At 44.6% G+C, this 14,741-nt stretch overlaps 1 protein-coding gene across 1 annotated transcript in view; it reads left to right on the top strand.

Moving 5' to 3' along the window:
* The window catches only part of LOC124721111, a 335,377-nt gene that overhangs the window by 116,085 nt on the left and 204,551 nt on the right, over nt 1-14,741 (top strand). The window contains exon 7 of the mRNA XM_047245929.1: nt 7,391-7,611. Within this exon, the coding sequence (XP_047101885.1) occupies nt 7,391-7,611 (221 nt within the window). The remainder of the gene's footprint in view (nt 1-7,390; nt 7,612-14,741) is intronic.

The following is a 14,741-nucleotide window of genomic DNA, read 5'->3' as shown; positions in this document are numbered from 1 at the left end:
TCACACTCCTGGGTGCGTTATTTTCCATCAGCTGTGCAGTATCGTTTTCTGCGCCGACAATGATAATGGACTTGTTTTCTTGTTGGCACCTGATATCCAGCACGGTAGCCAGTCCATTTTGGTGGGGCTGCCATGTACCCTGTTGGTTGTAGCCCCCTGACCACACAGGGATCGCTCTGCTGATGCCTGCACCGTTAACTCCCCACGTAAGCTGAGGAGTAGATTCCCATCACCCTGGGGCATTGGGACTCCCGGTAATGGCCATCCTGCCAGGTGGCCTTTGCTGTGTCTGGGTGGCACCCGTGGGGAGGGCCCCTGGTCGGAGTGGGTGGCATCAGGGTGGATGACATGTGATGAAACGTAGTTCATCTCTTGGTAGTGAAACACCAGCAGGCTCTAAGCATTCATGGGCTCAATTCAGTCCACGGAAGTATGAACCCAAATCGTTCCCCTCCCTGGCCACACTATGGGAGGAACGCAGGGCTAAGGATGGCAGCGGCTCTTATTCGCCCCGGTACCTTGTATGTTGGAGAGCTGATGGGGAATCTTTCTTGATGATAAAGTCTCAGTTTTTTGTTGAGCATTTAGAGGACAAGTTTGGGGAGGTGGAGGGCTTGTCCAAATTGAGATCTGGGTCAGTCTTGATCAAAACAGCATCCTCTGCCTAGTCATGGATGTTACTAGCTTGTGACAAGCTGGGGGATGTTTCTGCAACCATCACTCCCCATAAGAGCGTAAATACAGTCCAGGGTATCATATTTCACGGGGACCTTCTTCTGCAGTCTGACGATGAGCTGTGCTCCAATTTAGAGTGGCGAGGTGTACATTTCGTTCAGCATGTCCACCAGGGTGGCTTCATCTTAGCTTTTGAGGATGATACATTACTCGAGAAGGTCAAGGTGATGGTCTACTGCTGTGATGTAAAACCCTATATCCTTCTCCCAATGCAGTGGTTTAAATGTTCGAAGTTCGGTCATATGTCTTTCTGCTGTACTTCCAGCATCACATGTCGAGATTGCGGACGCCCATCACATCCCAATACTCTGTGTGCCCTGCCTCCCGTGTGTGTCAACTGCGAAGAGCACAGTTTGCTTGCACATTGACTGCAGAATTCTCCAGAAAGAAAGGAAAATCGTGGAGTACAAGACCCTGGACTGACTGACCTACACTGAGGCTAATAGGAAATTTGAACACCTACATCGTGTACGTATGACATCATCTTACGCCGCTGCTACAACAGTTCTAGCCCCAATTCTAACTCCAGTCGGCTCTCAGAGCTGGAAGACTACACCCGCCCCCTTGATGGTGGGGGGCACTTCCCTCCCTGTTGCTCCTGCACCACCTACTTCTGGAGCAACAACCCCCCCCCCCCCCCCCCCCCTCAACCATCAGCGACGTCATTTGTCTTCGGCTGCTCTCACTAGTGAGAGGTCGCTTGGATCACTCCCTTCCCAGGTTTGTGCTTGTGGGAAAGATGACACCCGCCAATGGCTGAAGAGCCCAAAAGCAGCTGGTTGCAGGGCTTCACGCTCATCCTCAGTCATTGAGACTGAATCAGTGAAGTCCTCCCAGCTGGGGAAACCCAAGGAACAGTGAGAGAAATCCAAAAAGGAGGTCCCCAAAACCAAGGGAATTGTGATGGCACCCACCACCCACACCACCGCTACCTACAAGTTCTGTGTCTGCGGATGAGGTGGAGATTCTGGCGTCCGCTGAGGACCTAGATCTCACTGGGCCCTCAGGCAGAATGGATATAGACTGCTCGGGCAATAAGTCGGTGGCAGCAGGTGACCCTGAGGCGTAAACTGCCTCATTGAATGTTCCATGCCTTCCCAGTCTCACGATGATATCATCCTCCTGCGGAAGTGCAGCGGTTTTTTTCCACCACCTGGCTGACCTATGGCATCTGTTAAGCTTAACACCTGCTTCCTGCATTGCCCTCCAGGAAACCTGGTTCCCGGCAATGCAGACCCCTGCCCTACGCATCTATAAGGGATACTACAGGAACCATAGCGACTGTAATTGAGTGTCAGGTGGAGTTTGTGTTTATGTCCTAAACTCAGTCTGTAGTGAACCTGAGCCCCTTCAAACCCATCTTGAAGCTGTGGCTGTCAGAATAAGGACGACGCAGGAAATAACTGTCTGCAATGTATATCTTCCTCCAGATGGTGTAATATCCCTTAAAGTATTAACTGCACTGATTGATCAGCTGCCTGAAACCTTTCCTACTTTTTGGGGATTTTAATGCCCATAACCCCTTGTGGGGTGGCACCGTGCTTACTGGCCGAGGCAGAGATGTTGAAACTTTACTGTCTCAGTTCGACCACTGCCTCCTTAATACTGGAGCTGCCACACATTTCAGTGTGGCTCGAGGTAGTTACTAGGCCATTGATTTATCACATTGCAACCCAGGACTTCTCCTATCCATCCACTGGAGAGCACATGATGACCTGTGTGGTAGTGATCACTTCCCTATCTTCCTGTCACTGCCTCGGCATCAAGCCAATGAACGCCTGCCCAGATGGGCTTTAAACAAGGCGGACTGGGAAACTTTCACCTCTGCTGTCACTGTTGAATCTCTCCCACACAGTAACATCGATGTGATGGTTGAGAAGGTGACTACAACAATTGTTTCTTTGGCAGAAATCGAGATCACTCGCTCTTTAGGGTGCCCCCGGCAAAAGACAGTCCCTTGGTGGTCGCCGGAAGTCGCTGACGCAATTAAGTCGAGTCAGTGAGCTCTACAGCGGCATAAGTGGCACCCTTCCCTGGAGCACTTCATACCCTTCAAATGGCTGCATGCTAGCATTCGCCAGCTTATCAAACGGTGGAAGCAGAAGTGTTGGGAGATATATGTCTAGGCCATTGGGTGCCATGCGTCACCTTCCCATGCCTGGGCAAAGATCAAACGTGTTTTCGGGTACCAGACCCCAGCAGGTGTCCCTGTCGTTAACATACATGGTGTGTTATCTACCGATACAAATGCGATTGCCGAACACTTAGCTGGGCACTATGCTCATGCCTCTGTGTCAGAGAATTACCCCCCACCCCCGGGCTTTTGCACTCCAAACGGCAGATGGAAGGGAAAGTCCTCTTGTTTACTACACACCACAGTGAATCCTATAACGTCCCCTTTGCAGAGTGGGAGCTCCTCAGTGCTCTTGCACATTGCCCTGTCACACCTCCTGGACCAGATCGGATCCACAGTCAGATGATTAAACATCTCTCAACTGACTACAAGCGATGTCTCCTCGTCTTCTTCAACCGGATCTGGTGCAATGGTGTCTTTCCATCGCAGTGACAGGAGCGCACCATCATTCCGGTGCTCAAACCTGGAAAAACCCACTAGAAGTGGATAGCTATGAGCCCACCCGCCTCACAAATTTTCTTTGTAAGGTGCTGGAACGTATGGTGTGTCGGCGGTTGGGTTGGGTCCTGGAGTCACGTGGCCTACTGGCTCCATGTCAGGCCGGCTTCCACCAGGGTCGCTCTACCACTGACAATCTTGTGTCCATAGACTCTGCCATCTGTACAACCTTTTCCAGATGCCAACACCTGGTTGCCGTCTTTTTTTGATTTACGGAAAGCATATGACATGACCTGGTGACATCATATCCCTGCCACATTATACGAGTTTGGTCTCCAAGGCCCACTCCCAATTTTTATCCAGAATTTCCTGTCGCTTTGTACTTTCCGTGTCCCATAGTTCCCCCCCCCCCCCCCCCCCCCCCCCCCCCCCGTATCCAGGATAATGGGATCTGTATTGAGTGTATCTCTACTTTTAATGGCCATTAATGGTCTAGCAGCAGCTGTATGCCCGTCCATCGCACCTTATCTGTATGCAGACGAGTTCTGCATTTTATTATGCTCCACCAGTACTGGTGTTGCCGAGTGGCGCCTACAGGGAGCCATCCACAAGGTGCAGTCATGAGCTGTAGCCCACAGTTTTCAGTTTTCGGCTGCAAAGTTGTGTGTTATGCACTTCTGTTGGCGTCAGTCCGTTCGTCCAGAACCAGAACTTTACCGTGATGATGATCCACTCACTGTAGTGGAGACATATTGATTCTTAGGACTGGTTTTCGACGCCTGATTGACTTGGATTCCTCACCTTTTTCAGGTTAAGCAGAAGTGCTGGCAGCACTTCAGTACCCTCCACTGGCTGAGCAACACCAATTGGTGTGCAGATCGCTCTACGCTGCGGCAGCTCTACAGAGGTCTTGTTCAATTCCGCCTTGACTATGGGTGTCTGTTTTATGGTTCGGCGGTTCCCTCAGCATTTCGTTTACTCAACCAAGTGCACCGCTGTGGCGTTTGCCTAGCAACAGGAGCTTTTAGGACAAGTCCGGTAACGAGCATCCTTGGGGAAGCCGGAGTCCCTCCATTGCAGGTTAGGCGTGCACAACTGCTGGCCAGTTACGTAGCACATGTTCATAGTTCTCCTGCTCATGTGAATCACCGTCTCCTTTTCCCACCCACGGCGGTTTATCTCCCACATCGGCGGCCCAGGTCAGGCCTTCCAATTGCAGTTTGTGTCCAGTCCTTTCTTTCTGAACTAAAGTCCTTGCCTTTCCCACCTATACTTGAGGTTCATTCACATACACCTTCATGGTGTACACCGGGGCCGCAGCTTCGCCTGGACCTTTCAGATGGCCCTAAGAACTCAGTTAACCCCGCGGCTCTCATCTGCCACTCCGTCTCGTTCCTTGACAAGTACCGAGGCCGCAAAATGGTTTACACCAAAGGCTCGATGGCTGATGCTCATGTCAGCTTCACGTAAGTCCATGGAGGGCATATTGAACAGCATTCCTTGCCTGATGGCTGCAGTATTTTCACTGCTGAGCTGGTGGCTATATCTCGTGCCCTTGAGCACATCCGTTCGTACCCTGGTGAGGTGTTTCTTCTGTGTACTGACTCCTTGAGCAGCCTACAAGCTCTCTCCCACTGCTACGCTTGTCATCCTTTGATAGCGACCATCCATGAATCCATCTATGCTTGGGAACGGTCTGGTCGTTCAGTGATGTTTGTCTGGACCTCAGGTCATGTTTACGCGGAAACCGCTTGTGGAGATCGGCTGCTCTGCCACTGACCTGCATTCAGTACTACGCCGTAAGGTTTTGCGGCTTTGCAAGACGAAATGGCATAACCTCAGCACGCACAACAAACTGCGTGCCATTAAGGAGACTACGAATGTGTGGCAGTCCTTCATGCCGGCCTCTTGCAGGGACTCTGTGGCTCTCTGCCTGCTCTGCATTGGCAATGCTAGGGTGACACACAGCTACCTCCTGCGCCGTGATGACCCACTTCAGTGTCGGTACAGCGCCCGGCTGACAGTGGCCCATAGCTCGGTGAGCTGTCCTCCTTTGGCTGTCTTATGATGGACTCTTCAGTTACCGGACTTGTTGCCATTACTTTTAGCTAACAACGCCTCTTCGGCTAATTTAGTTTTACATTTTATGCTTGACGGTGGGTTTTATCATTCTATGTAAGTTTTAGCGCATGCCCTTTGTTCCTTTGTGTTCTCCACTCTAATGCTTTTTGGGTGGATGTTTTAATGTGTGGCACAGTGGCTGGCTTTTCCTTTCTGTTCTTGTGTTCGGCCAGCTACAGTCATCTGCTCTCTTGTTTTTAGCCCTTCTAACTATGGTTTTCTTTTCCAGTTTTTGTCCATAGTAGTGTTGGTTGCCCTTCTGTCGTTCTTCTGGTTCTTCCTTTCTATTGTTATTGTGCTGTGCATTTCCTTTCTTTTCTTTTCTTCTTTCCCTTGTGTAATTATAGTTTTTATCTCAAACTGTCACCATAGTTACGGCACTGACATTGCATTTACACCGGGAATAAATCAACTAGCAACATTTTGGATGACTAGTGTGTTTACACTGCATGACAAAAGACAACATGGATGTCTATGTGGCTGTGTAAGTGATTAAGCATTGTTATTCTTTGCGACAGGTAAAATGGCCACTAGAGTGCATTTGTTTTGTTCACGTGTAGTGTTGTTACCAGGTCTGATAGGGTATATAAATGATGTGAACAGCATCAGATGTCGAATGACCGCTGTGGAAGACAAGAAGGTGCAACATGTGTGAGCATTATAAGTACCGGTTAGAGTTTGAAAGGTGCCTCAGTGTGGGTCTCCATTTGGCCAGCTGGTCAGTATCGAGGTTTGTGGGTTATTTGTACGTGTCAGTGGTCTGTTGTTGCACTGCATGTGAATATGAGAACAGATGTGCTCATTAACATTGCTGTTGACCAAGTCTGACCACCACAAGGAACGATGGCCATATTGTGCACAAAGCACATTGTGTCTGCCATCTGAAAACAAGTAATGTACTCCCTGCAACAGTCTGTTTCTCCCACACCATAGCTTGGACCCTAGCAGCAGCCAGACTATGGAATTACCATCCAACATGTAGGGTGATATTATCATTCTTTTGGCTTGTATTTACAGTAATATCTTTCAAGCAGTTTTGTGAGCTCAGAATGTGAAAGTAACACAGTGTTTTTGACAGTTGACTTAAGAGATTGACATGTCACTCAGTAGTTGAGGTGGCCAATAACAACACTCTGATGTCTACAAAAAGGTAACAGAGTAATACGGTTATTTGTAATATGTACACTTAATAACTGAGATATGTTCTCTTAATAATTGAGATATACATAACTTCGAAGTGCTGTAGGTCCCTCTGTAGTGTTGAGTTATTTACATTGATGGTAATGTTCATGATAGAAACAATCGCATAAGTCAATGGTAACTAATAATGCCTACTAGTGTCATTCCAGGTCAGTGTAATTTCCTTACTCCAGCCTTCTGCACTTATGTTGATAAGTCTGTAGATACAGCGAATCTCTGTGGGCGAAGTTCTGAGTGGATGCTTAAAAGGTGAACCAGCCAATTGGAGTTGCATATTACCAAGTAGAGAAAGTAAAGGCGAAACGAAATGATCTGTTGTCATTAGAGTGTGAACTAAGCCTTTATTACGTAGTCACACCAATTTCATGTTGCATTCCACCATCATTGTGGTGTTGGAAGCAGTTGATTTAGATAGTGTTAAAAGAGCAAAACATTCTTGCACAGAATTCTTAAACTAATGGCATCTGATTCTTCAAACATTGTTCAAGTACTTTAAGTTCCAGAATTATGCTATACTGTAAGCTGTATAGTGACTAAACTTAACCTTTTTGTGTTAGATGATTTCATTATTTGCAACATTCTTCTAGGATACTGTCTGGAGACTTACTAGAGTGTAGTAAATTGATGCTTTGTAATATTTACTTCAGACTTTATTGTATTCACTCGTGCTCTCTCTCTCTCTCTCTCTCTCTCTCTCTCTCTCTCTCTCTGGAAGGAGGATGCTCTAGGTGCTGTAATAATAATATAATTTTTTGTTTGCAGTTATCTACGTCGATTTAAGAAAATCAATCCTAAAGTTTTGAAATCATGGTGTCGCCAAATACTTAAAGGACTCATGTTTTTGCACTCCCGCTCAACACCAATAATACACCGGGATCTCAAGTGTGACAACATATTTATAACTGGCACTACTGGAAGTGTAAAAATTGGTGACTTAGGTTTAGCTACACTGAAGAACAGGTCCTTTGCGAAATCCGTTATTGGTAAGTATAATGAAAAACAATTAAAACATTACGTAGTGATGAAACCAAAAGATAATTACATTTGCTGATTGAGGAGCAATTGCCCATCAGAGATATTGTGTAAATGTCGATAAGCTGTGTGAAAAGTTAATTAAATGTAATATTACTGTGTTATGTTGTTAATATATATATATAATGATAAATCAGTTACATTTATTCCATTTTCTGCTCATTCTTTCTTCTTGTGATCTTCAGTAAAAGGTGACTATTTAATAAAGGCAGGAGGAAAGAAAGAAGCGCAATTTCTCATCGTGCATAAGTTGGGCATGTTGAATAGAAACTTCACTTTGTATTTGTGACATGTCTGTACGCCGTAGTTCTTGCATCATTCTTTATTGTTTTCACAAGCTTTCTGTTGCTGCAAAGCCTGTGCTTTATGTGACCTAAACACATTGTGCTCTAATCTAGTGACAGTAATCACACTGTTTGAGAATATTCACGAATGCAGAAAAGTTGTTTATTAACTGTTACACAGAAAGTACATCAATAGGAAAGCCATTTAATATTCTGATATACTGTCGTCCACACACTATCACTTTCTTCCTTCCTTTTGTGCATAATGGACATTTGCAGTCTTCGTAATTCATCTTATTTCTTTAAATACACACATCAAAAAAAGTTTTCCATCACCCAGGTCTCCAGAACTCCTGAAGATAGACGATAGACGTTGACTGCGTATATTGTATCACAGACACAGTCCCTTTGACTGTTCAGAGATGTCAGTAAGCCCACCCAAAGATGTAAATAACCATGCATGAGCAGCGCCTATTAGACAGAGTGGGTACGACAGCCGATCAGTTCCAGTCATTCCTCCAGGAAGGAGGTACACGGCTCGTGTTGTCTGTACTTCAACCATACCTAGACAGTCAATACTGCGGTTCGATCACGTCTGCATTGTTACTTTGCACCAGGAAGGGCTCTCAAGAAGGGAAGTGTCAGCTGTCTCAGAGTGAACCAAAGCAGTGTTGTTCGGACACGGAGGAGATACAGAGAGACAGGAACTGATAACAACATGCCTTGTTCAGGCTGCCCAAGGGCTACTACTGCAGTGGATGATCGCTACCTACGGATCATGGCTCGGAGGAACCCTGACAGCAATGCCACCATTTTGAATAATGCTTTCCATGCAGTAACAGGACATCGTGTTAAGGCTGAATGATGTGCAGCTTCACTCTCGATGTCCATGGCGAGGTCCATCTTCACATACATGACACCATGCAGCGTGGTACTGATGGGCCCAACAACATGCCGAATGGACGGCTCAGGATTGGCATCACATTCTCCTCACCAATGAGTGTCGCATATACCTTCAACCAGACAATCGTCGGAGACATGTTTGGAGGCAACCCAGTCAGGCTTGAACGCCTTAGACACATTGCCCAGTGAGGTGGAGGTTCCCTGCTGTTTTGGGGTGGCATTATGTGGGGTTGACGTACACTGCTGGGGGTCATGGAAGGCGCTATAATTGCTGCACGATAAGTGAATGCAATTCTCCGATTGATAGTGCAACCATATCGACAGCATATTGGCGAGGCGTTCGTCTTCATGGATGACAGTTCACGCCCCCATCGTGCACATCTTGTGAATGACTTCTTTCAGGATAATGGGGGCCAGCATGTTTTCCAGAGACATGAACCCTATCTAACATGCCTGGGATAGATTGAAAAGGGCTGTTTATGGATGACGTGACCCACGAACCACTCTAAGAGATCTACACTGAATCACCATTGAGGAGTGGGACAGTTTGGACCAACAGTACCTTGGTGAACTTGTGGATAGTATGCCACGACGAATACAGGCATGCATCAGTGCAAGAGGATGTGCTACTGGGTATTAGAGGTACCAGACCATCACCTCTGAAGGTCTCACTGTACGGTGGTACAACATGCAAAGTGTAATTTTCATTAGCAATAAAAAGGGCGAAAATGTTGTTTATGTTATTCCAATTTTCTGTACAGGTTCCGGAACTCTCAGAACCGAGGTGATGCAAAACTTTTTTTGATGTGTGTATTTCTCCCTTAGTGTTCAGCATGTCTGTGTGGTATTGTAGTGTATATAATCCGTACGAAATGTTCCCCCGCCCAACCCCTTTCCCTCCATCACTCCTCTGTTTGGCTACTGGTACCAGTACTAGCTGATGAACTACATGTAATATTGGCATGGCACAACATGACAGAGAAAAAATTTTGAATTTCTACCATCTTAGTTTATTAATTTGTCTCTTAACAAAGATTTTTGGATGTGTAGTATTTTTAGAGGAGGATTTTGGACGAATAAAGGTAACTAGACTTTTCATGTATGATCTCCTGTCTATGACTGGATTAGTAAACAGCCATGAATGAATAATAGTCAATGTGTGAAGGGGACATTTTGCTCAAAATATTGCGATAATTTTTTGCCTTGTAATAGTAATTCTATGCTCAGTAGTTTGGAAATACCTAGACCCAACAGTATTAGTTGGAGGAGACTGTAATCTACTGAATATAGACTGGAATGTGTAAGTTTTTACTGCAGGTGCTATGGACATGCAGTCTTGGGAAGTACTTTTGAACAGGTTTTCTGAAAATTGTCCCCTAGTTTGACAGCTTACATGCAATAGAAATATTTTAGACCTTGTAATTACAAAAAGGCCTTACCTTACGGAAGTTTCAGAACAGGGGTGGATTAGTGATCATGATATTATAATGATGATGTTTATTCAAGTTAATAAATCCATCAAGAAGGCAAGAACAATATTTTTGCTACAAAACTTAGATAAGCAGTTGTTAGCATCCCACTTAGACAATGAATGGACATCATTTAGTTCCAATATGATGAATGTAGAGGAATTACGGCCATGGTTTAAATGGATTGTAAAGCACCCTGTGGAGAAGTTTGTACTGGTAAGTGGATTTTTGACAGAAAAGACCCACCATGGTTTAATAACAAAATTCGGAAAATGCTGTGGAAATGGAGTGTTGCATCCTTAGTTCAAAAAAGATCACACAAATGATGACAAGCAAAAGTTACTAGAAGTTTGTCCGCCTACAAAAAGATTGATGCGCAAAGTGTACAACAACTTCCAACATCGTAACTTAGCGAAAGGTCTTGCCAAGAACCTGACAAAATGGTGTTCATATGTAAAATCACTAAATGGGTCAAAGGCTTCTATTCAGTCACTTGTTGACCAGTTTGGTCTGGCACTAGAAGGCAGAAAAAGGAAAGCTGAAGTTTTAGTTTTTGTAGGAGGATCATCACACAGACTCCTGTGTGGAGTACACAGTAATAGGCATCCCTGGTGTAAAGAAGCAACTGAAAGAGTTGGAAAAAAATAATTTGTTAAGTCCAGATGGACTCCGTGTTTGGTTTTACAGAGAGCAGTCTTCGGCACTGGCCCCTACTTAGCTTGCATTTATCGTGAACCTCTCACCCAATGACTCCCAGTGGGCTCACATCTCTCTTGTGAGCATGTGCCACCTCTGGGCCCCGGCCATTGCAGCGCTACCTCCCTTTCCATGCCACAGGTCTATCCTCATACTATTCTTTGTATCCCCTCTGCCTTTCCCTTGTAGGGTCTTCTTGGTGCCAGTTGTGCTTGGATGAGGCTTGTAATTTTGGACAGTTATCTTCTTCCCTTCTGTGTTCTATAACGTCTCATTCTAAACTACACTCATGCTCATAAATTAAGGATAATGCTGATACAGAGTGAAACAACGCTATGATGGGCGGTTTGCGGGTTTGTCACCTGGAGGTATCACCATGTGGTGCATTTGACCTGCGGTCGTCGTACGGTGGCGCTGGCAGCAGTCCACATACGCAGAGGTGTGTTGGTGCATGTCAGAGTATGGTGCAGATGTTTCCAGACGTGCTAATGGTGACTGTGTGTTGAAAAGGGCTCAAGGAGCACATATTGATGACATTACGAGGGGTAGAATACTAGGGTGACTGGAGGCTGGTCAAACACAGCAGGTCGTAGCACGGATCCTCCGTGTGCCACAAAGTGTGATCTCAAGATTATGGCAACGATTCTAGCAGACAGGAAACGTGTCCAGGCACTACAGTATGGGATGTCCACAATGTACACCACCACAAGAAGACCGGTATCTCACCATCAGTGCCCACAGACGGCCACGGAGTACTGCAGGTAGCCTTTCTCGAGACCTTACCGCTGCCAGTGGAACAGTTGTCTCCAGACACACAGTCTACATCTACATTGATACTCTGCAAATCACATTTAAGTGCCTGGCAGAGGGTTCATTGAACCACCTTCACAATTCTCTATTATTCCAATCTCGTATAGCGCATGGAAAGAATGAAAATCTGTATCTTTCCGTATGAGTTCTGATTTCCCTTATTTTATCGTAGTGATCATTCCTCCCTATGTAGGTCGGTGTCAACAAAATATTTTCGCATTCGGAGGAGAAAGTTGGTGATTGGAATTCCGTCGCAACGAAAAACGCCTTTCTCTTAATGATTTCCAGCCCAAGTCCTGTATCATTCCTGTGACTCTCTCTCCCATATTTTGCGATATTACAAAACATACTGCCTTTCTTTGAACTTTTTCGATGTTCTCCATCAGTCCTATCTGGCGAGGATCCCACACTGCGCAGCAATATTCTAAAAGAGGACGGACAAGTGTGGTGTAGGCAGTCTCCTTAGTAGGTCTGTTACATTTTCTAAGTGTCTTGCCAATAAAATGCAGTCTTTGGTTAGCCTTCCCCACAACATTTTCTATGTGTTCTTTCCAATTTAAGTTGTTCGTAATTCTAATACCTAGGTATTTAGTTGAATTTACGGCTTTTAGATTAGACTGATTTATCATGTAACCAAAGTTTAATGAGTTCCCTTTAGCACTGATGTGGATAACCTCACGCTTTTCGTTATTTAGTGTCAACTGCCACTTTTTGCACGATTTTGATAGTTCTTCTAAATCATTTTGCAGTTTGTTTTGATCTTCTGATGACTTCATTAGTCGATAAACGACAGCGTCATCTGCAAACAACCGGAGACGGCTGCACAGATTGTCTCCAAAATCATTTATATAGATAAGGAACAGTAAAGGGCCTATAACACTACCTTGGGGAACGCCAGAAATCACTTCTGTTTTACTGGATGACTTTCCGTCACTTACTATGAACTGTGACCTCTCTGACAGGAAATTTCAAACCCAGTAACATAACTGAGATGATATTCCATAAGCATGCAATTTCACTACAAGCCGCTTGTGTGGTACAATGTCAAAAGCCTTTTGGAAATCCAGGAATATGGAACCGATCTGAAATCCCTTGTCAATAGCACTCAACACTTCATGTGAATGAAGAGCTAGTTGTGTTTCACAGGAACGATGTTTTCTAAACCCATGTTGACTGTGTGTCAATAGACCATTTTCTTAGGGGTAATTCATAATGTTCGAACACAATATATGTTCCAAAATCCTGCTGCATATCAACGTTAACGAAATGGGCCTGTAATTTAGTGGATTACTCCTACTACCTTTCTTGAATATTGCAACGTTCCAGTCTTTGGATACAGATTTTTCATTGTGTGAATTGTTGTATATGATTGTTAAGTATGGGGCTAATGCATCAGCATACTCTGTAAGGAACCTAATTGATATACAGTCTGGACCAGAAGACTTGCTTTTATTAAGTGATTTAAGTTGCTTCACTACTCCGAGGATATTTACTTCTATGTTACTCATGTTGGCAGCTGTTCTTGATTCGAATTCTGGAATATTTACTTCGTCTTCTTTTGTGAAGGTATTTTGGAAGGCTGTGTTTAGTAATTCTGCTTTGGCAGCACTGTCTTCGATAATATCTCCATTGCTATCGCGCTGAGAAGGCATTGATTGTTTCTTGCCGGTAACATACTTCACATACAACCAGAATCTCTTTGGATTTTCTGCTTCTGTAGAAGATTGCCAATATTGGGGATTTTTCGTCTGTTTAAATTTGGCATGTTTGTTTCGTTGTTTCTGCAACAGTCTTCTAACCCGTTTTGTGTACCAAGGAGGATCAGCTCTGTCATTTGTTAATTTATTTGGTATAAATCTCTTAATTGCTGTCAATACTATTTCTCTGAATTTAAACCACATCTGGTCTACACTTATATTATTAATTTGGAATGAGTGGAGATTGTTTCTCAGGAAGGCATCAAGTGAATTTTTATCTGCAGTTTTGAATAGGTATATTTTTTTCTTATTTTTCGAGGATTTGGGGATTACAATATAGAGTCTCGCTGCGACAACCCTGTGTTCACTAATCCCTGAATTGGTTTTGATGCTCATTATTAACTCAGGATTATTTGTTGCTAAGTGGTCAAGTGTGTTTTCTTAACCGTTTACTATTTGCATGGGCTCATGAATTAACTGCGTGAAATAATTTTCAGAGAATGCGTTTAGCACAATTTCGGATGATATTTTATACGTACCTCTGGAATTAAACATATATTTTCGCTAACATATCGAGGGTAAATTAAATTCATCACCAACTATTATCGTATGAGTCAGGTACATGTTTGAAATCAAACTCAAGTTTCCTTTGAACCTTTCAGCAACTGTATCATCTGATTTGGGAGGTCGGTAAAAAGATCCATTTATTATTTTATTCCGGTTGCCAACAATGACCTCTGCCCATATTAGCTCACAGGAAGTATCTACTTCAATTTCGCAACAAGTTAAACTACTCCTGATAGCGACAAACTCGCCACCACCAACCATGTTTAGCCTATCCTATCGGAACACCGTTAGGTTCTTCGCAAAAATTTCAGCTGAGCTTATATCCGGCTTCAGCCAGCTTTCAGTGCCTATAACGATTTGAGCATCAGTGTTTTCTATTAGCGGTTGGAGATCTGGTATTTTCCCAACACTGCTACAACAATTTACAACTGTTATATAATGGTTCCTGCATTTACATTTTTCCTGTGTTCAGCCTGCACCCTTTGTAACTGAAGCCCTTCTTGTGTTTTCCCAAGACTCTCTAACCTAAAAAACCGATGAGTCCATGCCCCACAGCCCCTGCTATCCGTGTGGCCGCCTCCTGCGTATAGTGGACACCTGACCTTTTCAGCGGAACCCCAAACCCAACCACCCTTTGGTGCAAGTCGAGGAATCT

The sequence above is a fragment of the Schistocerca piceifrons genome, chromosome X (assembly GCF_021461385.2).
Source record: "Schistocerca piceifrons isolate TAMUIC-IGC-003096 chromosome X, iqSchPice1.1, whole genome shotgun sequence".
Taxonomy (NCBI): Eukaryota; Metazoa; Arthropoda; class Insecta; order Orthoptera; family Acrididae; genus Schistocerca; species Schistocerca piceifrons.
The sequence above is the reverse complement of the archived record's forward strand: the minus strand, read 5'-3'. Positions and strand labels throughout refer to the sequence as shown.